Here is a 25,999-nt window from a genome sequence, read left to right as displayed (position 1 = left end):
GCTCTGCAGTGAGGTGCAGCGTGAGCTGTGATTGGTCAGTGGGCGAGCACGTGACTATTGTGAAATGAAACTTACAGCAGAGGCTTAGTTGGAGTAGTAAGAGTTCAAATTGAAAGATATGGAAGAAATTATGAATTCTTTTGCATTTTGCTTGGTGTAGATTATAATTTTTTTTACCTAGCTTTGTTTTTTTAACACTCAATGGCTGAAGGAGGAGAAATTGATTTGTGAGTTGGGATTTAACAGTGGGATTAAACTCTTTGTCAACAAAGAAAGGAGGATGGAGTTTGTCTTTAAGTGAACAGCATTTGGTAAGTCAACTGAGTTTGTTTTTTTACATCTAATATCTGAATCTAATATCGACCACTTCGCTCTGCTGCATCAGGGCGATTGGTTGCCCCGTCGCTCAGGGGTCCCTGCGGCCGATCGACCCGGTCACGGCTGTTTTCTGTCCTGGCCCCACAATGGTGGAATGAACTCCCCACTGACGTCAGGACAGCAGAGTCGCTGCCCATCTTTTGGCGCAGGCTGAAAACCCACCTCTTCAAGAAGTACTACCCTGAGCCTTTCACTTATTGTATTCGTATTAGTTTGTTGCACTTATTGTATTCGTGTTAGTTCATTGCACTTATTGTATTTGTTTGTTTCTGCACTGTACGTTTGCTCTGGTTTATGCTCTTAGATACTTGTTTAACAAAGGAGATGCACTTATGACTTCTGGTGACTAGTAGTTCTCTTGAATACCTATGTTGAATACACTTATTGTAAGTCACTTTGGATAAAAGCGTCCAAAGCTAAATGACTGTAATGTAATGAATGGCCCTGATTGTGTTGCTGCAGGTCTGCTGGATTGATTTGTTGCTTTGTTGTCATATGAATATATGTGACTGGTTCTTGTGAGTTTGTTGTTGTCATTGTGTTAATTATATAGATTTCGACTGTATGCATTGTCCGTTAATTACGAAGCAGTTATTGTTTGTTAAGCTAGTTTAGCGTAGCCTCCCAGAAGTGCGGTGCCTCAGCTGTTTTTTGTTTTTGTTCCGGGTTGAGAGGTCACAGCCCTCTGCTACGTGAGTGCAGTCCACCGAAAACATTATATTTCCCACAATTTAAGCTTCTGCATTTTCCAAATGCACTAGTATTATTCAAACGTATTGTTCGGTTCGTTAGCCTCGTACCAAACGGTTTCATACGAATACGTTTATTGTTACACCCTAGAAACAAATAACCCTAGCTCTGGCGCTATCATGAGGTTATTAGGTGGTGTTTTAGCTGCAGGACAGCACTGAAGGCCCAGGTATAAAATGCACGGCCTGCCACTGACACAATCCCAGTATTAACTTAGCCTAATTAGCGTCCCACCAGGTTAGCCTGAGCGAGGACACTGCCAACTGTGACAGCCGTAATGCGTAAAAGCATTAATGGACACAATATCAATGTAGATTTAGTCTAACTAGCATCTCACCAAGTTAGCCTGAGCGAGGACACTCTACTCACTGTGAAGGGCGGCCCGACAGCGTATACTCTGCACTCTCATCAGTGCGTCACTCAATAAGCTAGAGCGGAAGCGCTCTGTCAACCGTGGAAAACGAACAACGGTGATAGAAAACAATGTCAATCGATCTCACCGATTGCTGTCTTCACGATATTTAGGTGGCCCTCATCAGACTGGTGAAACACGCCGTTCCCTCCTAAGAGGGACAGCTTGGCTGCAGGCTACAGCGACAAGCTCCAATATGTCTTGATTGTAGACACATTTTGTTTAAGCTTATGCTGCCATTGGTAGTTAGCCTGCATTACATTACATTACAGTCATTTAGCAGACGCTTTTATCCAAAGCGACTTACAATAAGTGTATTCAACAGTATTCAAGAGAACTACTAGTCACCAGAAGTCATAAGTGCATCTCCTTTGTTAAACAAGCATCTAAGAGCATAAACCAGAGAAAAAGTACAGAAACAAACTAATACGAATACAATAAGTGCAACAAACTAATACGGATACAATAAATGCTAATAAGTACTAATACAATACAATAAGTGCTAAGTGGAAGGCTCAGGGTAGCACTTCTTGAAGAGGTGAGTTTTCAGCCTGATGAAAGATGGGCAGCGACTCTGCTGTCCTGACGTCAGTGGGGAGTTCATTCCACCATTGTGGGGCCAGGACAGAAAACAGCCGTGACCGGGTTGATCGGCCACAGAGACCTCTGAGCGTAGCGTAGCAAGAAGATAAAAAAGGACTGATCTCAGGATGACACCGAGGTCACAGGTGACTTTGTTGATATAAAGACTCAACCTGTGCATTCGTGAGTAGGGTTGTCACGATACCAAAATTATGACTTCGATACGATACCTGCCATAAATATCATGATACCCAATACTTACGATAAGATACCAGAATTCGATACAATACCACAAATATGATACTGGTATATTTATCTATAATAGTATTAAATAAAACATCTATGGTTCCCTTTTTTACCAGCTTGTTCCTGCCCAGATTTTTGAACACTTAACAAATGGCATTAATATTAGTATTAGCCTACAGCAGGATATTAATGAAAACTACCTGTCGTTCTTTGAACTCTTTGAACAGTTGGGGGTGTCTGTCTGAAAGGTGCTTTGTCATGTTTGACGTGTTGCCTCCCTTGGTCTGTGGGGCTTTGAAACAAGTTTTGCAGACGGGTCTCTGTACGTCAGTGGGCTTTGCTTCACTGTCTGAAATGGAGCCAAAGTACTTCCAGATTTCACTTCTGGCATCTTTTTTTCCAACAAGCCGAGGACGGTCGGCAAAAGCTCCTGCACTTGATGCCATGTCTCCCCTGCGATCACTCACTGTGAGTGAGCGCTGACTGTTGCGTGTGTGAGCGCTGGGCAGCCCCGCCCCCTTGCAGCATGACTGGGAGCGGAACAGTGAGTGCGCTCTGATCGCGCGCTATTTTAATGAAGTATCGATACAAAAAATATGCAAAATCGTATTGTTTTTAACGTGCGGTACCTTTTTAGTATCGATACACCGTGCAACATTATGCGTGAGACAGAAGATATCCAGTGTTGAGCACTGCCTCTGGCAGTCAGGAAGGATGAAATAGAACGTGAAGGTTTTAAATGTGGAATACCCACTGGTTTGGGGGCCTATAGTGGGAATAGGCGAGCATGTTATTCAGATTTAACCTGGATATACACCTTTGCTTAAAGAAAACTCACATTGATATTAAGTTGGTGCCATTTACTATATATTTCCTCAAAAAGGTAAACCGATCTCCATCGAGGATTTAAGTTTTTATTATTTTTGGAGGTTAAAAAATTCAGTAACAATTTATAACAAAATGATATGCTTATTTTACATAAACTATAGAAACTATAAATCAACTTTTCTTTTCCAAACTACTTTTCTTTTCTTTTGTGTTTGTCATATACAGCTATGCAACAATGATTTTTGTGTAATGTGTATAAAGATGTTGTCCAATGTTAAATCTTGTTTGATCATGTGACGCGTCAATACGATAGTGTGTGTGTGTGTGTGTGCTTCATAACCAGCGTTCACTAGGTCCTATCAGGATTGCGTACTCTGGGGTCTTAACTACCTTGTGAACACTAATATGATGAATGCATGTAGTTCACGTGTGAAAATGTTAGAATATGATTCTTTTGTTAGGGACAAACATTTTACAAAATCACATATAAATCCGTTATTCATGTGTGATAAATTCACACACGCATATATTGATTTCAAATATGTCCCATGTAAGATAACACCTGTGAAAACACCAATTTTTAAATAAACAATGTTTAATTGGTCTCAGGGACCACAATTTCACAGCATTATACACATTGTAAATGGATATGATATACATATACATGACATACAGTAGACATACTGTATGTGGCTTTTTATGTATTTAACATGAGGAAACAATTTTACATGTAGATACATGCAGATACAATTTTACATGTATTATCATATTATCATAACAGCATTTAACACAGTCTCATATAGGTATATGTGCTTTTTGTTTGATTTAAAATGTTGAAACCTGTGACTTTCATCCATTTTTACTCAAATATCTTGACTTATTTACGTCACATCACACATAGACATTTGTGGCTTTTGGATATTTCACATGTGATGAATATTGATTTGATTATTGATTTGATTATTGATGAATGATATAACAACATATATTTAATGTAAAATAGGTTTTCCTCTACAAATACCAAATTCAATGGGCTTTTTGGAAGGGGCACATATCATTTGTAAAACTGCACATGCATTTCACAAGTTTTATCTTAAAAGTAAATACATAAAAATACTAGGGATTAATGGTATGGAGAGAAATGAACACAGACGGGCATAAAGATATTATTTGATATTTAATACTTACATATAGAATCAGATGTATCAAATAAGCTGTCATGTTGTTCTACCTGTGTTTGCTCCATGATCCATCCTCACAATGCTGTGCTTTGAAATCATTATCCTCAACATCTGTCTGCCATCACTACTACAAGGCAAATTTATGATACAGTGCAAATCAGCACTTTGTTTGGCCCGCCACTACTAGTGAATAGAACAAAGTGTTGTTCTCCATCTGCAAACATCTCACAGCCTACATCCTGTTAAAACGCCAGCCAGTGAAATGTATCAGAGCTGTTAGCAATCTGAATGTTTTTTTCTCTTTTTGTTTCAGTCAGGGCCCAGTTGTATTACAAACAACACCTGCCTGACAATATATTTTGGGATTTATTTGTCTGAGAGAGTCGAGGGAGTCGTAGAAATGAGGGACGTGCGGCGAGAACGAGCGTCTAAGGCTAACAAAGACAGATGGTGCATGCAGCAGAGGTACAGAGGGGAGGAAGCTGGAGGAGGACAAACGGGGAGTGAAGCGTGGAGGAGCGAGAGGAGAAGGACATGGTGGAGGAGATGCTCAGTAGGCGGGAGGGGAGGAAAAAAATCAGGATGAAAGAAGACATTAGTAATCTCCCCAGCTGCTAACAGAGGGGATGTGCCGGCTCTTGCGCTCTCTTTTTGTGTCCGTCTATCAGCATCGCTTATCTTATTGACAAAGCGTGTGGTGTCCTGAAAGCTGGGCCTGGGCCCGCAGCCAGCCTACTGAGCCTGAGAGGAGCACAGAGTCATTGATATGGGGGATTATCTCTTATTATGGTCATGCCTCACTTTGCACCCACCCTACCTCACATCACAGGACTGGGACTGCTAGCACACACACAAACACATGTACACAAAAAACACGTACATAAACACAGCGGCTTTAGACGCTTTACTTGTCGAGCCACTGTGTGTTCGGGCTCGTGCGGCTGAAAAGCCTATCTCACACATCAGACACCCTCTCAGATAGGCCTTATCGGTGGGTAAAAGATGCCAAGTGCTGTAGAGACTCATCCGTCCGCCACTATTTCACCTGACAGGAGGAGCCATATGTGATGTTCAAGAAGTCTGACAAGCCTCTGTATGGGAACGACCGCTTCGAGGGCTACTGCATAGACCTGCTGAGAGAGCTGGCCAACATCCTGGGCTTCACTTACGAGGTCCGCCTGGTGGAAGATGGGAGATACGGTGCCCAGGATGAGAACACGGGACAGTGGAATGGCATGGTCAAGGAGCTAATGGACCATGTGAGTCTCTAAATATTATATCATACTGTATATATTCAAGAATGAACATGGATGGGATTTTTAGCAAACACATGTTAACATCTAGTTCAGGCCAATACCATTGTACACGCAACGTTAATTACTGGAATTTGGTAAGGAATGGTGTACAAACCTTACAAAATGAAGTTTAAGTTGTAATAAACCATAATTATTCTTAAACATTATTCAGATTTGTGAGCAGGCACAATAGTAAAAAGCAGCCAGCATGTATTGTGTATTGTGATGGTGGAAACAACTGTTTTACAGTATCTATTACAGTAGAACCTCATTCAACTTCTTACTTTGGACTGTTGGTCTGACAGAACAAGCTATTCAAATGTAAGATAACTATATTCATCCAATGCAGGGAAGTACACAAATAGTACAGATAACCGGAGGAGCCTAAACATTGGGATGTGGAATCAATTATTGGAAGAAATCATGACAATAATTAGTTAGTTCCAGATCAATATTGTTATGCAATTCACCTGCATTATGCTCTGTTGTGTGTGTCTGTTTTTCATATGTGCCTAGTATTAAATCTGCTTTCATTTTTTTCATTATATTTTGGCGCTAATTTCATGACTTGTATATTTCTGTAAACTGTCTATTACCGTCCAAATGTTTGGTTGAAAATGACAAAAGATAAGATATGATGGGGAGTATCTCACTGAAACGCACTAAGAGGTAAGAACTAACTCTGTTTGACAGTACAGTGATGCATAGATTCTGTCGGGAAGTGTTTCCCCTACAGAGCTTATTAAAACTCACATAGTGTAGATCATTACTCCCGACAAAGTCCCAGATGCAGCATGGGCAATAGTCGATATCTGACCCAAGTCTCCCGTAACTGCTACTGCTCTTGATCAGTGCAGTGATTGGCCGTTGTGACAGACTGGTCCCGTCATGGCTGAAGGGTCCAATCCCCTGCGAGATGATGTTCAGCGTGGGTTTGCCCCACTTCTCACACTGGGCACACAGGGCTTGACTGAGACAGATGGTGATTGCAGCAGACAGGCCCTCAGAAGACTGGGCAGTGTGGACTCACAGGGAAGAAGTTCAGTTGAGGAAGTCAGGCTGTATTGAGCTGAACAAGTTGGAAACATCCTGTCAAAGGAATTTAGCAAAATGGTCTTTGGTCTCGCTAATGTTTAAAGTGGAGGCTCGTATGGTAGTTTGGATTCAGAGATGCCTGGTATCTGCTAAACTTTTTATGTATCACAGCTGTGAGAAGAAAGCACAGTCAATTCCTCCTCAAGTGATGTATGGCAACCTTCATAAGACAAAAAGGATATATCTTTGAGAAATGAAGCACTTGACCTTGCTGTTGATGTTTAGCATTTATAGTCACAAGGCAGCTCAAGATTTATTAACTGCCAGCAGTACAGCACGGTTTTCAGCCCAGATATGAAACCTGACTTTCCCCTCTGTGTATCTCTAGAGCACACGTCGCACATATAAGCACGACTCCTGTGCTTGCCAGAGATGGGATTATTCAATATTATAAATAACTCTATAGAAAAGTAATGTTGATGTTCAGTGTGTGCTGTAAACAGCTGCATGTGTGCGGAATAGAGACAAATTCTGTAAGCAAACCTTTTTCCACTGTAGGACCTTTAAAGGCCTTTATACACAGTGGCGTTTTTTTAGTGTGAATCATTTTGTATACTGTGTGTACAGAATGCTGCGAAAAAGGGGGTTTGTTTTCAGAACAAGGTTGATTCTGTGAGCTTTCACACCGTGAATAAAGGCATCACCCCAAATGTGTGGGGTTGAGTTCACCTCTATTTATAAGGACAATAAAACAACAACACAGAGGCTCTGTAGTTTGAACCAAGACAGCAAACGGTATTACTCATCTCAACCTTGACAAAGGCAGCGCAGACCAGATGGGCAGTTCTGAAAAGTGAAGCCAATGCAGAAGAGCCTTAAAGCTGCATTCTCTCTACTGACCATTGGGGGCGACTCCTCTGGTTGTATAGATGTCTACAATGTTTACTGAGGTAATAAATCAAGAGAGAAGTAGAGTCATTTTCTCATAAACATGAGTTTATGGTCTTAATCTCTAGTTTCAAGTCTTCTTCAATACAGCATGATGTTCATTTATTAAATGATGGTCCATTTAGAGTCTAATAGACAATAAAGCAGGGTATGCTTTAGGGCGGGGCTACACAGTGATTGCAGGTCTCTAACAGAGCAGTACAAATATGATAACTTGCGTTCACTGGTTGCAAAAAAACAAGATGGCAACGGCCAAAATTCCAAACTTGAGGCTTTAAAACCCTAGTCCCTAAATCAATGGGTGGCATCATGACTGAAACTTCTTATAGTTTATGGCGCAGACCAGATCTACTCCTTTCGTACCTTCCGTTCACAATAAAAGCCTTCAACATATAATACTTGCATATTTAGCATTTTCATTATCTTCCTTTATTCTTCACGCCCCAAATGTGTAAAGGCCTTTACTCTAACAAAACTGAACCTATCTCTAGCAATTGTCACGGGTTTAGTTTTTGTTTCCACAGTTTGGCTTGGTTTTCTCAGGAGGTGATGCCTGTGCTTGTTAGGGTTAGGGTTAACCACAAGGATAATTACATAGAACACAACAGTAACCAGCATTTTATTACTGCATCTGTACCACAAAACCAATGCTTGACAAAAGGAGGAAATGCTGTATTAACAGAAGGAAAGAACCAATAAATAGGAAAACCCATGACAAATGCTTGTTGGGAAAACAAAAAGGTTCAAGTCCTCAGCTGTATTTGGGCAGAGGAGCCATTTAGACTAGAGGGAGCATAATCAATAGTGTGTAGTGAGATATCGGTACATTCTTGTTGTGTAAGTCCTCTAGAGCAGTGGTTCTCAACTGGTCTGGCGGTGGTACCCATCATCACCCCTTAATGCTAAGCTGCGACCCAAATTGAGGAAAACTTCTCAAATGTAAGAAGATGGTGCAGTTTGAACCTGAGCTGAAAAATCCCCTTCAAAATAAAAGCACTTTTTTTTTCAGGCAAAGGCCCGCGACCCACTGAAAACAGGTCCGTGACCCACTTGAGAATCACTGCTCTAAAGCACTAGTGACCTGTCCTATATGTCTCCCTACAGTGCATTATATAAAGTATAGTGCCATGATAGGCTACAGCTCACAGCCATCCCAACAAAAGGAGAAAGTAGGTAAAGAAAATAAATGAATGCCTTGATTTAGGCTCCAGGGGGAAAAGGGTGAGTTTAGTAGTGGGAGTATACTTGATGGGTGGAAAGCAAAAGAGGGCATTCAATTTCTTGCTAAGTGCCTTGGGACAGACTCTGTAGCGTGTAAAGACCCTGTTTTCTTAATTTGATTGCCTCTAAACGCTTCCTGTGCCTGTGACTTATGGTCTATCTCTCTTCTCTTTTATGTTTGCTGTTGACAGAGAGCTGATCTGGCAGTGGCTCCCCTCGCCATCACATATGCACGCGAGAAGATTATCGACTTCTCCAAGCCCTTCATGACGCTGGGTATAAGTATACTGTACCGCAAGCCCAACGGGACCAACCCTGGGGTCTTCTCCTTCCTCAACCCCCTCTCGCCTGATATCTGGATGTATATTCTGCTGGCTTACTTGGGTGTCAGTTGTGTGCTGTTTGTCATAGCCAGGTAACATGTCACTTCCCGTGATCACAGCCTCACACACAGTCAGAAACATGCTTAGCTGCCATCGCTCGGCTCCCCCGCCCGAATAACAACAGGCCAATCTTTGCAATCGCTGACTCGCTCACAGTAAAACCTCACCGCTCAGTGACAGTGCTGACACTAATCAACGGTCATGTATCACAACTCAACGCCATTGCTGTGTAACATGTTTAATGCAGTTCAACCACATGAATACTTGTCTTTTTTCACCATGAAACATTTACAAACTTGGCACTGCTGCGAGGTTCCTCCTGGCCTGCTTCTTACATTGTTATCAGTAGGAGAAACAGAAACAGAGAAGCAGTAGGTCTATCAGCCGTTTGAGGCTTGTGTGTATATGTCTGAGAGAATGGCAGAAAGGTTGTGCACTCATACAGATATGTGTGCGTAAGTGTGTGTGTTTGTGGGATGTGTCGAGCTCGGTGTGAACACTGCTGCCCCTCCCCCACCTTTCCCTCACTGTCCCCAGTGTCTCCGAGTTCATGCTGTCTTTTCTTTTCTCTTGTTTCCTTCACCTTGCTTCAAGCACAACTGAGTCAGAGATATCCTATCATTTGTTTCTGCTTGTTTAGGTTCACAGTCTCCAATTACTAGAAAATAATAGTCACCCTTACAAGTAGCCGGTTTATTAGTTTTCAGCTGTAGCCTTACCAGATCGAACAATCTGTTGGAAAAGTGGAGTCAAATCGGATTCTAGTCCTTGTAACCATTGCTTAGGGTCCACTCTGTGACTAAACTTCTCCAGTGCTCATTGTAGTTGAGAATATGTTAAGATATAGACAAATATTTATGTCCAGATTAATTTGCTATGCAGGCTGTCAAAGCACACAGAGCAGACAGGTGTATGGGCGGGACCTCGATACCGCAGCTCCATCCCCCGATCACTACTGCGTGGACTCTGGCTCCAAATGATGTCACCAGCGCATGATAGCAGCACCCGTATCCAAGATATTTTGGTTTGATTTATGTACGGTTGGAGGAAGTGGATGTGCGTCGTCCATTATTATATAGGCTAGTCTATGCTTTCCCCCGTAAAACCTGAAATTGAGGGTCATTTCCTTTAGTTGCCTTGGAATACTTTTTCACTTCTGCACCAAACTTCTCTCTAAAGTGGGGCGCTGACCTGCAATTTCAGGTCTCTCAGTTCAGTTAATCAGTGCCTTACAAGTTCAGATGGCATTGGACAAAGAAACTGAACCCAAGGAGGGAGTGCTGCAAAGTTTAAATACATTGTTCCAAATATGTTTTTTATGACCATTTGTGAAGAAGTACAAGGTTCTGGAGTAGCGCTTGGGTCTTGACGATAGAAAGTGACATAAGGGGGCTGTAGAGGGTAGGTGTAGTATGGTTAGAGCTCTGTGCTGATTTCAGTCATAAAACGCTGCTTTAGATAGAAACATTCAATAAATAATCAGGAATGTTTTTACTTCTTTGCTCAGCTTGTATCGATGAGACTTAATGTGACCTAATCACACTGACAATCTAGCTTAGACTGGTAGGTGTATCTGTAATGGACACATACAGCTCTGTATCATCTTATTTACCTTTTGTTCCACCTATGTACATCATAGTTTAGTTTGCTGATGCAGCTGACACAGAGAATGCTTTGGCTGGTAAAATGACACAGCACATTATTTGTACTGGTTTTCTTGTCTTTGCTCCGACAAATCCATTCAGTGGAACTAGGCCAATGTTTTTTGAAGCCCGCTCATTTGATCTAGTGGTTCTTACCTGTGGCTGCCATTAGAAGCATGGTGAAGAAAAAAAGAGGGAGAAAAGTTAATGTTAACTCTAAAACTTTTGGGAGACGTCGGCTGTCTTGCAGCCGTGACCCGACAGTTTTATCGTTAACGCACATGTGTTTTCCGATGTTACTGGCGATATGATCACACGAGAGAATAAGAAGCGGCAACTGTCATCTAAGTTGGCTCAGAATATGCACCTATCTGTATTTAATATCATAATAAGTAAGTGTTTGGGTAAGTGTATAAATTCCCCCTCTATTCCTTCTCTTCTCCTGTACACACAAACGCATGTTGGGCTACAGCTGCATGTTTTTGCTGTAGAGTGAAGCACATAACAGTCTCACAAAATGTCATGAAATGAGAAGTCTAAAAGGCAGATTACATGTTGTGAACAGAAGATTAGATAGATTACTTCCCTCCACCTTCACAAGAAGAGTTGTACATGTTTATAATGTTCTGTCAGACATTAGGTTAGTCTGGAGAAAAGAGCCTGTGCAGTTGAAATATCATAGAAGTGTTAAATATCTTCCCACTTTCCTCCCCCTGTGCTATGTAGCTAGTTTTGTATTTGGTTCTTTCACTCCAATACAATGGCGGTGAATGGGATTTAGTTTGTTGGGCTCAGCCCACAAATTCAACAAGCACATGTCTTAGTGTCCCTGCTGTTCTAGATAATCGATAGAACTAGCTGTTCAAACTGTTCACTGAAGCTAACTTTTACAGAAGAAATAGTTCCTGTTTAAACTAGTTTAAACAAATCCTCGAAAATACAGAGACATATCTCAGGACAGAAAAAAAGAAAGAAACGATCTACATGGCTCGATAAGGGAAGGAATAAAAACAGTGAACAGGTTCATTATTAAAATCACCATGCGATCAGCTAAATGAGAACACGTTAGATGCTCATCAAGGTTAACCAAGAGAAAAAAAGTGACAAGCTTTGTTGTCTCTCGTTGGTTTATTGTTGGGGTTCAGCATGTCAGTACAATATGAAAAGAAAACCAAAGACGGCCACACACAGAACAGCACTACAATAGGCAAAAAAACAACAACTAGCAAAAGATAACGGAAACAAGCTATCGCTACTACTCACGTTTACATTTTAAGATACTACAATGATACTACAGGAACAGTGACTGAAACAAGTAAAAGTACAGGCATTTATCATGAATACACTTACCTTTTGGTATTACCATGAAATACTCCAAAACTAAACAATGAATTTGCACTGCCATCAAAAATGAACCTTATTAGTGTTTTGTGATCCCAGATGATGCCTATAGGAAAAGTGCTTCTAAACCCATATAAATCATCAATCAATCAATCAAATCAATTATGTATTTCTTCATTTGTAACCACTTTGGTAAAAGTCTGGTCAGGTTTAGGCACAAGAACTACTTTGATAGTTGCAGATCTAAGGATAGAGGTTGGGTTACTCAGGTCAGATCAGGGAACCATCAGTGTTATGGTTGAGAGAAGAACTACTTTGTTTTCTTTTAACCAGGACGTTGACTGTTGACAGGAGACGGCCAGTGCTCTCCATGTCAAAGAGACCCCCCCAATCCTAATAAGTTTCCTGGCCCTGAACAATGTCACACTACGTTTGCCTTTGCTCTTGACAAAAGACTCATACAACTTTGCTTCTCATTGAAATGTAAACATCCAGTCTGTTTGCATGAACCCCACAGATGCTATCATTGTTCTTGGGACGTTCTCTGCTTATTCTATACACCCATAAAAAAGCCTTATTTGTCCCATGTCCTCTAATTAATCCTTGCATGGTGGTGAAATGCATTTCTTTCACCTTTTGTCCACATACGTCATTTGTATGTTAAGTACTCATTTCACAAAAGCTTGTGAGACCAAACTGTCAAGCACATACAATTGACAGGCAATACTTTACACAACAAGGTTTAGTTCCACTGTGCAGTTCTATACTGTTTATATATGTGTGTGTACACATTACACATTTCATCTATGTATGCTTGTGTTTGTGCTGCACTGTTTGACTGACTGTATGTGTGGGAGACTGAACACAGTGCTAGAGCTAGAGCAGCCTCTCTCTCTCATGGATAGGCCTATTCCACATGGGCGCACAGCTAAAACCACATGATTACTCTGTTGTACCGCCACCTGCCCCGATATCACCAGTTACTGATGTCAATGTCACCGGTTGTTACTGCTTTTATGTTCCCTCTAATAACATCAATAGCACCATTGCTGCTTCTGGCACAGGTGATATAGATATCGCACCACCTCTGCTAAAGCCAGTGCATTATCATCTTGTTACACTTTGGGGAATCCGATTCCCTACATCCTACACATCAAGAGCATTTCTTTAAGATAAGCGAGAAGCAGAGGTGAAGCTATGTGACAGTAATTGATCAGGAGGTTTCTGCAGAATATTCTTCGTCTATCTCCAAAGAATTATGACTCATGATATTGACATGTAGTTCTCGCCTGTCCTTCCCAAAATTAGAATATTTCTCTGTGTGCATCGTCTTTCTTTCCTCACATCAAAGTGTAATCTGTCTTTGAATAATGAGAAGCCTTTGGTTTGGTACGTGCTCATATTAAAGGCACAGCCTCGTCATGCGGTTAAAATTCTCCTCTGAATCCCACGCAGACCTCTAAGTGAGATGTTCTGGATGTGAGTTCATCTTTTTGAGCCTTAATGAGTAAGAGAAGGTTAACAGGTCTAATTGCTTTGGACCTTTGACATAAATATGCCCGCTGCAACTAAATGCATAACAAAAACAAATGAGTGTCAGGTAGGAAGCTGTATTATGTTCCTTGTGTACACAGAAGGCTACCATGTACAGTGTACCGCAGTTGACAAACCTATCTTGTGCATTTTGGTTCAACCGTAAAGAATGTTTCCAGTGCAAATGTACAGCAAATTATCGATCCTGCACTTTCCATTATTGTTGAACATTTTCCCAGGCACACCAGCCCGTTTTATGTGTTTTAACTACCCAGTCTACCAAAACAAGTTTCATAAATACCTTTCATATTCCAAGTGGTTTACATTGTAAAACTATTGGTTAAGCATCGGCAACAAAACTACTTGGTTCAGGTAAAAAAAGATAAAGGTTTGTGTGAAAATAAAGTAACAACGTAATTTTAAACCAAACTAAGTAGCGCAAATAAAAAACCGGCCTTAGTGGACTTTCTTATGTAATGTTACTTAACATAAGCATGAGAATGTTACATAACAACGTTACGTAACAAGCGTAAACTCAATGTTTACTTTTGGTTCCATCCGGGACACCAACAGTCCTGTGTTTGGTTGCATCTTTGTTTAGACCGTAGTAGCAGCAGCATTCACAATGAGCTTTTTTGGTGTTACCTGTTCAAAAACCATCACAATAGTCAAACTTGCTAGAAATAAAAAATGGGACGGCCAGCAGAAAAATAAAGTTTACTGATCAGTCAAACGCTTAAGTTTAGACAAATAAAGTGCATCATCCAGTGACAGAGCAACCAGACCATTCTGACTTTTGATTTATCTCCCCTGACATTGGTGTTATCATGCGTAGCATCGCTGGACGGTTCTGCTGGGTGACCCTGCCCCCGTAGAAAGATAAGAGCCTCACATTGTTTCTGCGCTGCTGGTGAATTCCTGGCTTTTATCTCTGCACTGACCTTGCTCAAAGTTTCTCCCGCTGCAGCACAGGTGATCTGAGATAATGTAAGGGCAGTGTAATAGGATCAAAGTGACAGGAAACAGGCCAAACAGTGCTACAGTAAGGTTCAGCATTCCCTGACCCAACCAACAGCAGCAGTCCAGCCAGCCACACCCATGATCCAGCACAACGCTGACAACTGCGCTCATCCATGTTCATGGCGAGCGGTAATTGGCTTTTCACAACATGATTGGAGGAAAAACACTCAGAGACCTCTGCGCAAGGGATTGGGTCACATTGTCACATTTGCCACAGCAAGGTTGCAGTTCAGCTGAACTCAATTTGGCATTGCAAATTGACAAGCAAGCAAATCTGGGGCAAATTGAGTGAGCGGACAGATTGATTTAAGGCCAAGGATTCTCTTAAAGCAGAAATAAGGAGGACATTCAGAGGTCCTTGAGCTACACTACACAATATCCTTCTGAGTGTTGTGGGGGTGAGAAGGAACACCAATGTTAACCATATCATAATGGCAAAGCCCATTAGTCAATGACAGGGTACAGTTATAATGCAGTCATTTTAGCGATACAACCATGCGTCTTCATATAGAGTCTTGTATTACGGTATTCAACCCTGTACTGCTATATTAGAACCAGAGGACCATCCAAACCTTGACATGTGGTGGTAGCAGTTTCATCTGCATTATCCTCTATGCAGATGTAACATCCACTCGAGGTTATCGTTTTTGACTTCCAGCGCAGTAAGTCTACATTATGCATTGCAATTTGATTAGTCAAACCCTTTGTGTCTGTTAAACAGCTTGAGTCAAGATAGGGCCCCAGTTCCCCCTCGAACTCCAGCACAAACCAAATCAGGTCAGAATGCTTAATTGTAGACCAATCAACCTTTACTAATGTAATGTCACTTTTATTTGATATGAATAAATGAGAAATCCCTCTGCTTGAGGAGTGTGTCGAGTGAGGGGGAGCGCCGGGGCTGGCGTGGGCATGATGGGAATGAACCGCTTGATCTGCTGAATATTAATGCTCCTCTAAGATTATAAGGATTATTAGTTCTTTTCTCGGCTGACAATGGAGTTATTTTCAGACCCCATCGATTAAATTACTGAGGGAACTGCCTTTGATATGAGCACTCCCACACGAGGAGCCACCTTTGGAATATGAGTGGGGTTAAATGGAGCCCAATCCCTGAGTATTGTATTTTATTACAATTTAAAAACACACACAAGAGATTCAGATGAGCAGTCATTTTTGAAGGCTTTATTTTGACTAATAAATAATCCCAATCATCATTTTATAATAATCCATGTAATAAACTCTTAATTTACTAATCCAGTTAACCGCATAGCAATCTGAGGTATGTACATGAAGGCATAGCAATGCTTGTTGATGAGGGAAGTTTCCTCAGGCAGGATTTGTCTTATCTCTGGACATGACTATGTAACCTTTGTTTTCTCTCCCTGTCTCTCCAGGTAGGATGACAACTCTTGGTCTCTTTTATTGTTTACTCTTGTGTCTTTAAGCAACTGCAGTAAACATATATGTGTGTGTTCTCTGTTAATTGTCACAGGTTTAGTCCCTACGAGTGGTATAACCCCCACCCTTGCAACCCTGACTCGGATGTAGTGGAAAACAATTTCACCCTGCTAAATAGTTTCTGGTTTGGAGTTGGAGCTCTCATGCAGCAAGGTAGACGCCTCTGCCTGCCCCCCTTTTTCTAGCACAAGTCCCACTTTTTTGCTGGGGGTCAACCTTGTTCTTTGACCAGGCCCATGACCATGCATGGGGGCCTCTGTGCATGATGCTAGATGCTCCACTGGTAGAGTCCAGCGGGACTGGACTGGACTGAATGGGATTTGAGTGATGTGATCAATGAATGAGGGTGGTGCGCCTGCATGCTTCCCTTCCTCATGCTCCCTGACTCCTCCCCTCCCTTTCCCCAACTGTCCACGGCCATCTGAACAAGTAAGTGAACCCTCCCAGAATACCTGAGATGGATCAAATGGGTGAGATTGAATGAGAATGTGAACTCAGCAGCTTCCCGTGCCTGTTTAGTTTTGTTTCCTTCAGCCAAACAAATGCCATATCTTCTCAACTAGTTGGCATCTTTAGACTGAGAAAAAAACAAAGTCTGGAACGTTATCACTTAAATAATAATAAATGCTGTATGCACTTTACAATGCATGTCACATTGGGAGATATATTGCATTTTTAAATTAGCATTTCCAACTTATTTACTTATTTACATCTGAACAGTGCAATGGAGCACACAGAACATGCTGCTATAGTCAAAGCTGCTTTAAAGAGTCAGTTCACCTGCAGTACAAGAAATAATAATACAAATGTCTCCCTTACCTCTATTGGGGTCTCGCCATGTAGATTTGGTTTGGGTTTTTGAATATCTGTCTCTGTTATTTCTGCCTCCAGCCTATCAAAGGAGGTGGAAGGAATCTTAATTGTGGTCCTCACAGTGGAAGAATGTAACCATATAAATCGTATAATGAACTGAATAGGTATTGTGAAATTAAACCTCAAATGAAAATTAAATGAATAGTGAAACTGAAATATTATACTCTAAAAACAATCTGTTTTTATTCAGAAACAAAAAGTCAAGACTTAAAAGTCAAACCTAAACTTTAATGTTTGTGAAAACTTTATTTTTCTGACCTTGGAAAAAATCAAGGGCTTTTTCAAGAGCTGTCAACCATACTTGATCTTCTACTTATTGGTGCTTTTAAAGGGAAAAGGGAATAAGTAGTGATCGCATCTTTAGATATTCAGTTTCTTACAAGATTCAACCTATTTGTCTGATTCTCTGCAGAATCCACATTTAACCTCCACAACTGTATCAGGTGGAGGGTGACATCTCAGAGACAGATATCAAAATGTGGACAAACACAAGCAGAACTATCTGCATGACTACATACCTCTAGTTGGAAGGGACATTTTTTTTGACGAAGTGACCCTTTAAGTCTACAGACGTCTCAGTCTTTCCCAGGATTTAGCAGCTGATAACGTATCTCTTGTTGGCTGGTTGCATGCTTACTTATGCTGCATGCTTACTAATATCCCCAAATTAGCAACTAACCTTTCTCACAGATTTGGATTTATTGGATGTATTAGGATGCAAATAATATTTGAATTATTTGAGATCAAAATATGATGACTGGTTTTAGGATTTTATGAACACAGAGAATAAAACATGTTTATGACTAACTAAGAACTGTCAAAGATGGATGTAATTCACGATGTAGTCGTGTTGGATATAGTTTGTTTGACGAGCCAGCAGAACAGATGTGTAGGGTTGACCAGTTGAGAAGATGTGGCTGAGGGCCAGAAGGCAGCGGGATTAGACTGAAGGAACACGCGGCGTCTGCATGGCACCGTGCTGGTCTGCACTGTAGAGAGGCTCCCCTGCCCGGCGGCTTGCCCCGCCCCCCAGAAAACTGTGGGATGTGCTTCTTTGGTCATGACGTTACCTTGGGTACATGACAGTCAGCCCCAACCAGGTTCTGTTCGGGTCGACTCGCCGCTCTGAGTGGGTCGCCCCTCTTTTCTGTTCTGGTGTCTGAGGTGAAACAGGAAAGGAAGCTCGGAGCTGGTAACATGTTACACTTTGAAACAAACCTGCATCTGATAGCCGGCCATGGGTCCAACACAGAACAAGCAGAATCCACTGCTAACACTACTGATGAATGTGTTTGTGATCATGCCTGCTTCCTTGACTTGTGTTCTTGATTGTGGTTTTATGAATGGGCAAAGTGGGTGGCTGTTGCTCCGCGCTGGCTGACTCAGATACTGTGGTTGAGCCAAGTCTGACAGCGTCGATGGCTGGTGGCTCATGATAGGTTAAACAGACAATGTGTTTTAGAGGGTTAACATGTTTTTAATTCATTCAACTTTTATTTCTAGACACATGAGTCCATATACAATATATATAATGATAACATAGACACTAAAGTCCTTGTTTAGTTGTTGGGATCGGGGCCAGCTGTAGCTTTTTGAGGGCCCTCTGTGAGATTAGCATATAACCTTCAATGAATTTTTGTGACATTTTTTTAGATAATAATTCGAGAGCTATGATCACAAAATGCATACAAATTAAATATTTGTGAATGTAAGCTTTACATCACCAATGAAGATCAATGAATACACTTCGGGAAAATGTATTCTGAAGCATATGTGTGGTTCACATATCTGCATATATACAGTATATATATACAGTATATATATACATATATATTGTGTATATATGTATATATACTGTATATATATATACATATATACTGTGTATATATATACATATATATATATATATATATATATATATATATATATACATATATATATATATACACACAACATCTTGTAAGAGATATTTCAGAAGACATCTTATTTCTTCCATTTCTATTTTCCACTTCATTCATTTAATGCATTGACATATTTGAGACTACAGACGCTGGATAAACATCGACATGACGTTTAGTATATTGTCTGATGTCAAATTATTTAGTTTTGAAACAACATTTTGCACTGAGCCATGTTGGTTTTCAAAAAGAAGAATGTACACGGCCAGCTCCAGAGCATAGCAAGCGTGTGTGTGTTTTGACCTACGACACAATGATTACCTGGCCGGTTCACAGTTCAGTGACGAATGAACTGCAGACCCAGTCTACTTAACAGGCAAGAGTGCAACTGTGTTCATCGTCCAGCCTGTTACACTGCTGATGTGTCCATCAAGACTTCACACCATGCAGTGAGTGATAATGCAGAGGCAAACACTGTATTATCAACATACTGTGAGTGTTCTACGCTTAAACAGCATGATGATATCAATTTAACACCGCATATTTAAAGTGCTACAGAAGAGTAGGTGTAGTGTCTTTGAGCATGTAGACATGCTGACAGTGAACACATTCAGCTACTTGTGAAAAGACACAATTGTATTAATTCATTAAACAAGCCGCTGTTATTTTTCATGATCTTGGAAAGTCATGATAGTGAATACAATTATTTGTTATCACTTAACAGGTAAGATCCCGCCCTCCAGCCTGCCCTTCCCCCTCCATTGCAGTATCAATAGCGGTGGGCTGGAGCTGCAGTTGGCTGTCAGGTCTTTCTCTGCACGCTCCCTTTACTAGACAGCTCACTTGGGGGACAGCGAGAAAAAAGTTTGATATAAAGTGAGTCTCTCACAAAAGGAGTGGAGCACAGTTCTTAACCTCCTATCTCCCTGACTCCTTATCAGCTTTCCCTCCGAGTGAATGTGCAAAATCCCAGCTTTCAATTGCTTAAGCCGCTTGAGGAGAATAGTCCTGATATAACCCAGGCCCACCTTCTTTCCCCCTGGACAACAAACCTCGCTCCCTCTCTACCCACGCACATATGCTCCTTCATGCTCAGCCTACATTCTGCATAGAAGTTGAATGTATAAACAGTCAAATTTGTTTACTCTATTGTAAGAGATAAACAAACGTGAAAGTAACTGATGCTGTGCTAAACTTCCTCATAGGAACTGCAGCAATCAGTGAGGTCACTTGCAGGGATGAACTAAATCAATGCAGATCTGTATGTAGAGTTTAGCTTTTGACCACTTTGCCATGCAATTTTGCAATGTTGACCTAATACAAACCAGCTTGCCGGGGTCAATCTGATGATCAAGGAGCCAGACAGCTGAAGCTGTTTGAAATAGGACCCAATTTCATAAATCCCCTTTACTGTCACGGCACAGGTAGTCCAGATAAGATGAGCTTTTGTTTGGTCTGGGGAATTAATTACCACTAAGCCTTATGGCTGTAGCAGCTACTTACAGACCATCACATATGCTAAATGCCTATAAATCAACAGGGAAAGTATTCAGGCCTGACCAGTATCTTTCCGCAGCTGCTCCAGTCATTCCCCTCAGTGTTGCTCAGTGTACTGCGTGGTTGGGCCGCTCCGCTCTGGTACTCTTCTTGAATTAACAACCGTGCACTGAGCTTGGAGTCTTGTTCAGTTCATTCAGGTTAGACACAAATTAAACCAAAATACTTCAGGGTAGGGGGTTCGCCTTCATCATCCATCATGGTCTCCACAAAAAGTTGCTCTTTGCATTCATCTGCAGCACTCTCATGTCCATATCTCGACTCTAGCACTCACTCCCTCTGTGTCTGCCCTCAGGCCTGCTCATATTGCATTAGGTCTGCCTTCCAGAAGCTTAGCAATCAATCAGAAAGGATAAATGACGACCAGTCACCGTAACAATACGTTGCTTTAGAAAAGATGGTTTGTAGACAATTGCATAGACTTATTGTCTGTTAAGTATACAAATAGTTCGTCACCAAAAAACTGTTAAATGTTTATCTGGTTACCAACTGGTGAAGACAGTTTGGTTGGCAACCTTCCACATATAGAAGTTGTTTCTGACTAGCTAGCATGTTGGTGGTTTGCTTGCCAGCTACAGTAGCTACCCCTCACAAGTGGCCACTATTTCGTTTCCAGAAGTACAGTACCTACTGTATGTCGCAAGAGCGTGCAAATTCATTTTAATGTGTCAGTTTCTGGCAGAGGGATGTTTTTTTTTTGTCACATTTTGAAATGAAGAGAACTGGGATTAGTTGTCGGAGGGGTACAGTAAAGAAAGAGCACACCGGAAGTGAGCGTAAGTCTAAATACCAATCACCAGGTCCAACCGTGAAGCCGCCCACTCTGCCCACTCTGTGTGTATGTGAGTGTGTGATCCAAGCAGCAGATGCAGAGGCCTAGCCCGTCCTAGCCCTGCCTGGCCTGGTCTGGCCCAGCCCTACCTGGTCTGGCCCGATCCGGTCTGGTTCGGTAGGTCTGGCTTGGTGCTGCCCTCTCCCCAGCATAATGCTATACCAGGCTTCACCACCTTCTCTGCTCCTCTTGTTCAGGATCTGAGCTCATGCCAAAAGCCCTCTCCACCAGAATTGTAGGAGGAATCTGGTGGTTTTTCACGCTTATCATCATCTCCTCCTACACGGCGAACCTGGCAGCCTTCCTCACCGTGGAGAGGATGGAGTCGCCCATTGACTCTGCTGACGACTTAGCCAAGCAGACGAAGATAGAATACGGGGTGGTAGAGGATGGCTCCACCATGACCTTCTTCAAGGTTAGTTACAGCTGGATATCATGAACCAACTAGAGTCCGTTCCAGTGCTTTACTGCTCTGTATCACTCAGCACATTATAGATGCACAATATGGGTATGTCAAGGTTTATTATAAACTTTGAGATGGTTGATAATGACACGTCTGCAAGGTAAATATTAATAGTGTAATACATGACATCGGAGAGCTTTTTTATTGGACACTAAAACTCATAATGAAAATCTCAGAGGGTTAGTTCCTGTAGAGTGATCAACCTCATGTAGCCACCGAATTGATAGAAGACAAGAAGGCGTTTAGTTTCTTGGATATGTGGGACTTCCACAACAAGTACTAAGCAGAAATATTAGTTATTTCTTTAATGGTTGATGGCAGAAATAAATGTCTTAGTTGATTTTGGCTTCCATGGAGATAAGCCACTCCTCTTCTTCGGCGCATCTATTGCAAATGATGCGAATAAACCACAAATGGTCCCGTGAGTAAACTGCCACGAGTAACGCGACACGAAAATTTGCTTTGCGTTTGGTGTGAACGCACGTTTACAGATGTGAAGTTGAGATCAAAATGAAGGCTATGTTAGAAAATGGTTGTGGTCTGTGCAAGGCTTCCGGGAGTAGTAACCACCACACCCCCGGCTTTACAACACTGCCCTGATTTTGCATTGCAGCTGGTGTGATCCCGTCACAAGATGGTGTCTAATTCGTTCATTTTTCATCATTTTTTCTTTTGCTGAAAGATAACTTTTAATTCAGTATTTTACTTCAATAAAGTTGTTGATCCTTTCCCATGCTTTCATTTCCTGTATTGCATCTCAGTATTGTCTCTGCCTGCCTGCTCTTTGAAACCAGTGTGTGTGAACAGCTTTCTATTTAAAAATGGACGAGCCAACACCTAAATTACAAATGACTCAAATTATTCTGCCTAAATTAGTTTATCAGCAACAACACAGTTCAACACATTATTACACCAAATAACGTCACATAACACAGCTTGCTCAGTGCTCCTAAGCTTCAAACTATGACGCTCTACATACTCCTCTAGCATCAGATTTGTGTCAGTGATGGGGTGTCAATATAGGCTTGTTACACGCAGAGTTCAAAATAAACTTCCGTCTTTACAGGAAGTTATGTATAGGCAACAAAACTACTTAGTTAGGTTTAGGAATAAAGCAGGGTTGACCTTAACTTGACTGACTAACTAACGAGTCACTTGACTAGCCACTCACACGACTCATGTGATTTAACGACTCATGACAACATGGGTTTGATCCACCAGCCCTGTGGGGACTGTCTCGCTCGTCATACCACGTCAGTTGCTTCGTCCATAATGCAGCTGGTCGGCGCGCAGCATGCACACGCTAAATAAGCACTGACCAAGCTGTGTTAGTGGATCCGTTGTGAGTGACAACAGGTTGGCAAGTTCTAAAAACATAACGAGTCATCTGTCATTATCTTTCCAAATGCATGTCTGTGAAAAAGATGATGTTTTCTGATCAGTCACTTCTATGGTTAAAGCTCGGTCAGATTTCGGCTGTTATGCTACTTCAGTTGTGGTCTGACAGAAATATTTTAATAATTGTATTATCTTACTTAAAAATGTAAGATCCAGAACCAACCAGTTGTCCATTGTAGCCAATATTAGTTAGTGTTTACCAGTTGTGACAGCGACGCAGCTTGTGAAAACACAAACACACACACACACACACTTCATAGCTATGGCCAGTTTTGGCATCTCTCGTTTTAAACTTTGACTAGTTTAACACGATCAAATGACATCTGCTGTACCCACTTATCCTATTCAGGGTCATGAGGAGCTGGAACATTTGTCTGGATTGACACAGATAGACTGACTAACACTTCACATAACCTGCATGTTTTTGAACCGCACAGAGAGTTCCCGGGCGGCCGGGTCGTGTTTAAACCCAGGTCCTTCTGGCTGTGAGGAGACAGTCCTAACCACTGGAAGCATGTAGCAGTGATGGCCGTGCCCCTGCCTTAGCAATCCCCTCAGTGTAAGGTCATATAGAATACCTGCTGCCGTGTTTGACAACTTCCCTGGATGAGATCTCTTTTTGATTTTGATTTTTCAATGCTGTTTTTTTTTTTCTTTCTTGCAATCCGTCGATGGCACTCGGACAGCTTTGAGATTTAGCTTCTTTTCACACCTCCTTTTCATCCTTCTGTGCAATAGCATCCATGCCTTCGCAGGTGCTGTTCACACACTCTCACACACACACACACACACACACACACACACACACACACACACACACACACACACACACACAGGGACACGGTTGTGATTAATATGTTTGTGTGTCTCGTCTTCACACTGAAACATACTCACAATTCATGTGCAAACTGCTGTGGTGATGGTTCTCTTTATCATATTGCCGCACAAATGAATGAAAACAACAGTTGGTGTAAGAAGCAGCATATGTGGTTGTTAATCATCCTACCTATGCTGAGGTCCCTCTGCAGCCATCATGTACTGCCTCAGGTCAGACGGTCCAAATCCTTTGAGCATTATGGGCTAGGTTGGTAGAAATACACGGGATAATACCGTTTTTTATCAATTGCTTGTATGCACGAGGGACAGTTTTGAGAAAATGCTTTATTTTAAAATATATGCTCCAAACTTGTCATACCTTCAACAAAATGACAAACGTGTCCGTTAAAGAAAATGCTGTAATTAAATAACTCCTCACCAAAAATAGCAAAAAGAAAAACAACATTCCTTTATAACGCAGAATATCACAAGTTCTCAAGTTAAATTGTGGTAGAAAGAGAAAAGGCTAAATGTTTTTGGCAGACTGGTTACCACTCCATATCTCTGCTTTCATTTATCTCAGGTGGCTGGCCATAAACTCAAACGCCTTTGGGCCAAACACACTTTAGAGCTTCCCACTTGAGCATGTTGTGAGCAGAAGACTTGCAGGTTAAATCTGTACGCCACGTCTGCACTTGATGTTTTTAGAAAACGGTGTTCTAAGTAATGGTTGTAAAAAGTGATGAGAATTATGTGGAGAAAAATCATTAAAAGGTTCAGTTCACAGGAATTAAAAAGTACCTTTAGTTAGTCTTTCTTCCTCCTTCCTTTTCTTTCTGGTTTTGGTCACGTTCCCTCTCTTTCCTCTGCCAACCATTAGTTGAGGTGGAACTCCAGATTCACAAAAATAGCAAACACATTTGAAATTCAATTTATGTGGTTCTCATTTCAAAGCTCTTTTGTAATTTCTTTGTTGGCAGTGGTGGAGGTGGTAGTCATTAAAATAACCCCAGCTCCATGATCTATAGCTAAGCCGTGCTGCATTCATGTAGAACAGCAAACGCTGGTGTCATAGATGTCTAGTTATGCCGTGCGGTCGCTAAAAGTTTATCCATATTTTCCAGCTAATCAGAATGTAGAATTTGCGATGGTCATGTGATTAAATCTTCAAGATTTGTTATATACAAGAGGGAATACACAGTACTGTATACTTAATATATACTGAGTAAACATCAACAAGCAAATAACTGCACAAACTGTACAGTTACGCTAGATGTAGGCTAGTAGCACCTTCATGCATTGTGTTGATCTGAACTGCATGGCTTATAGTGGACTTTCTAGTTCATACCACGGTCTGAATGATAAATAATATATGTGTACCCAGATTTTGGGTGAATATGGTCCTTAAATGAAAACGAACCGAATTTAATGTCAGCAGAAATGTTGCAGCTAAAGCACGAAACTGTTATCATAAACATGAAAAGTTATTTATAGGTGCTGAAAATAATCCTTCAACCAGCCAAGAAGGACATACTTCTCTGTTTGGTCATACATGAACTAAAATACAATGTATTATGAAGTTAAATACATAAAACACTTCAATGAACACACATCACACCCACTGAACAGCATCTGGAACATGTAGTCCTTTGCTGTCATTCTCTGTTGTAAATGTCAATCCGCTTTTTAGAATCACACCATGTACACAGCAAAGCACAATGTGGTGAAATTTAGTCTCTGCATTTAACCCATCCTAGCATGATGGACAGCTACTGTACAGCTGCCTGGGGAGCAGCACCTCAACGGTGAACTGGTCACCTCTCCAGTTACCAGTCTACACTCTGTACTAGGACTTGAACCGCTCCGGTTCACAAACCAAGTCCCCACAGTCTGAGCTGCTGCCCCTTT

At 41.4% G+C, this 25,999-nt stretch overlaps 1 protein-coding gene across 1 annotated transcript in view; it reads left to right on the top strand.

The window, feature by feature from the left end:
- Nucleotides 1-25,999, top strand: part of grik2 (glutamate receptor, ionotropic, kainate 2) — a gene marked incomplete at both ends in the record, with an annotated part of 286,105 nt that overhangs the window by 214,736 nt on the left and 45,370 nt on the right. The window contains 4 exons of the mRNA XM_079164096.1: nt 5,430-5,636; nt 9,068-9,291; nt 16,289-16,407; nt 21,612-21,829. Coding sequence (XP_079020222.1) covers nt 5,430-5,636; nt 9,068-9,291; nt 16,289-16,407; nt 21,612-21,829 — 768 coding nt within the window. The remainder of the gene's footprint in view (nt 1-5,429; nt 5,637-9,067; nt 9,292-16,288; nt 16,408-21,611; nt 21,830-25,999) is intronic.

The sequence above is a fragment of the Pholis gunnellus genome (assembly GCF_910591455.1).
Source record: "Pholis gunnellus genome assembly, chromosome: 8".
NCBI classification, from domain to species: domain Eukaryota; kingdom Metazoa; phylum Chordata; class Actinopteri; order Perciformes; family Pholidae; genus Pholis; species Pholis gunnellus.
The sequence above is the reverse complement of the archived record's forward strand: the minus strand, read 5'-3'. Positions and strand labels throughout refer to the sequence as shown.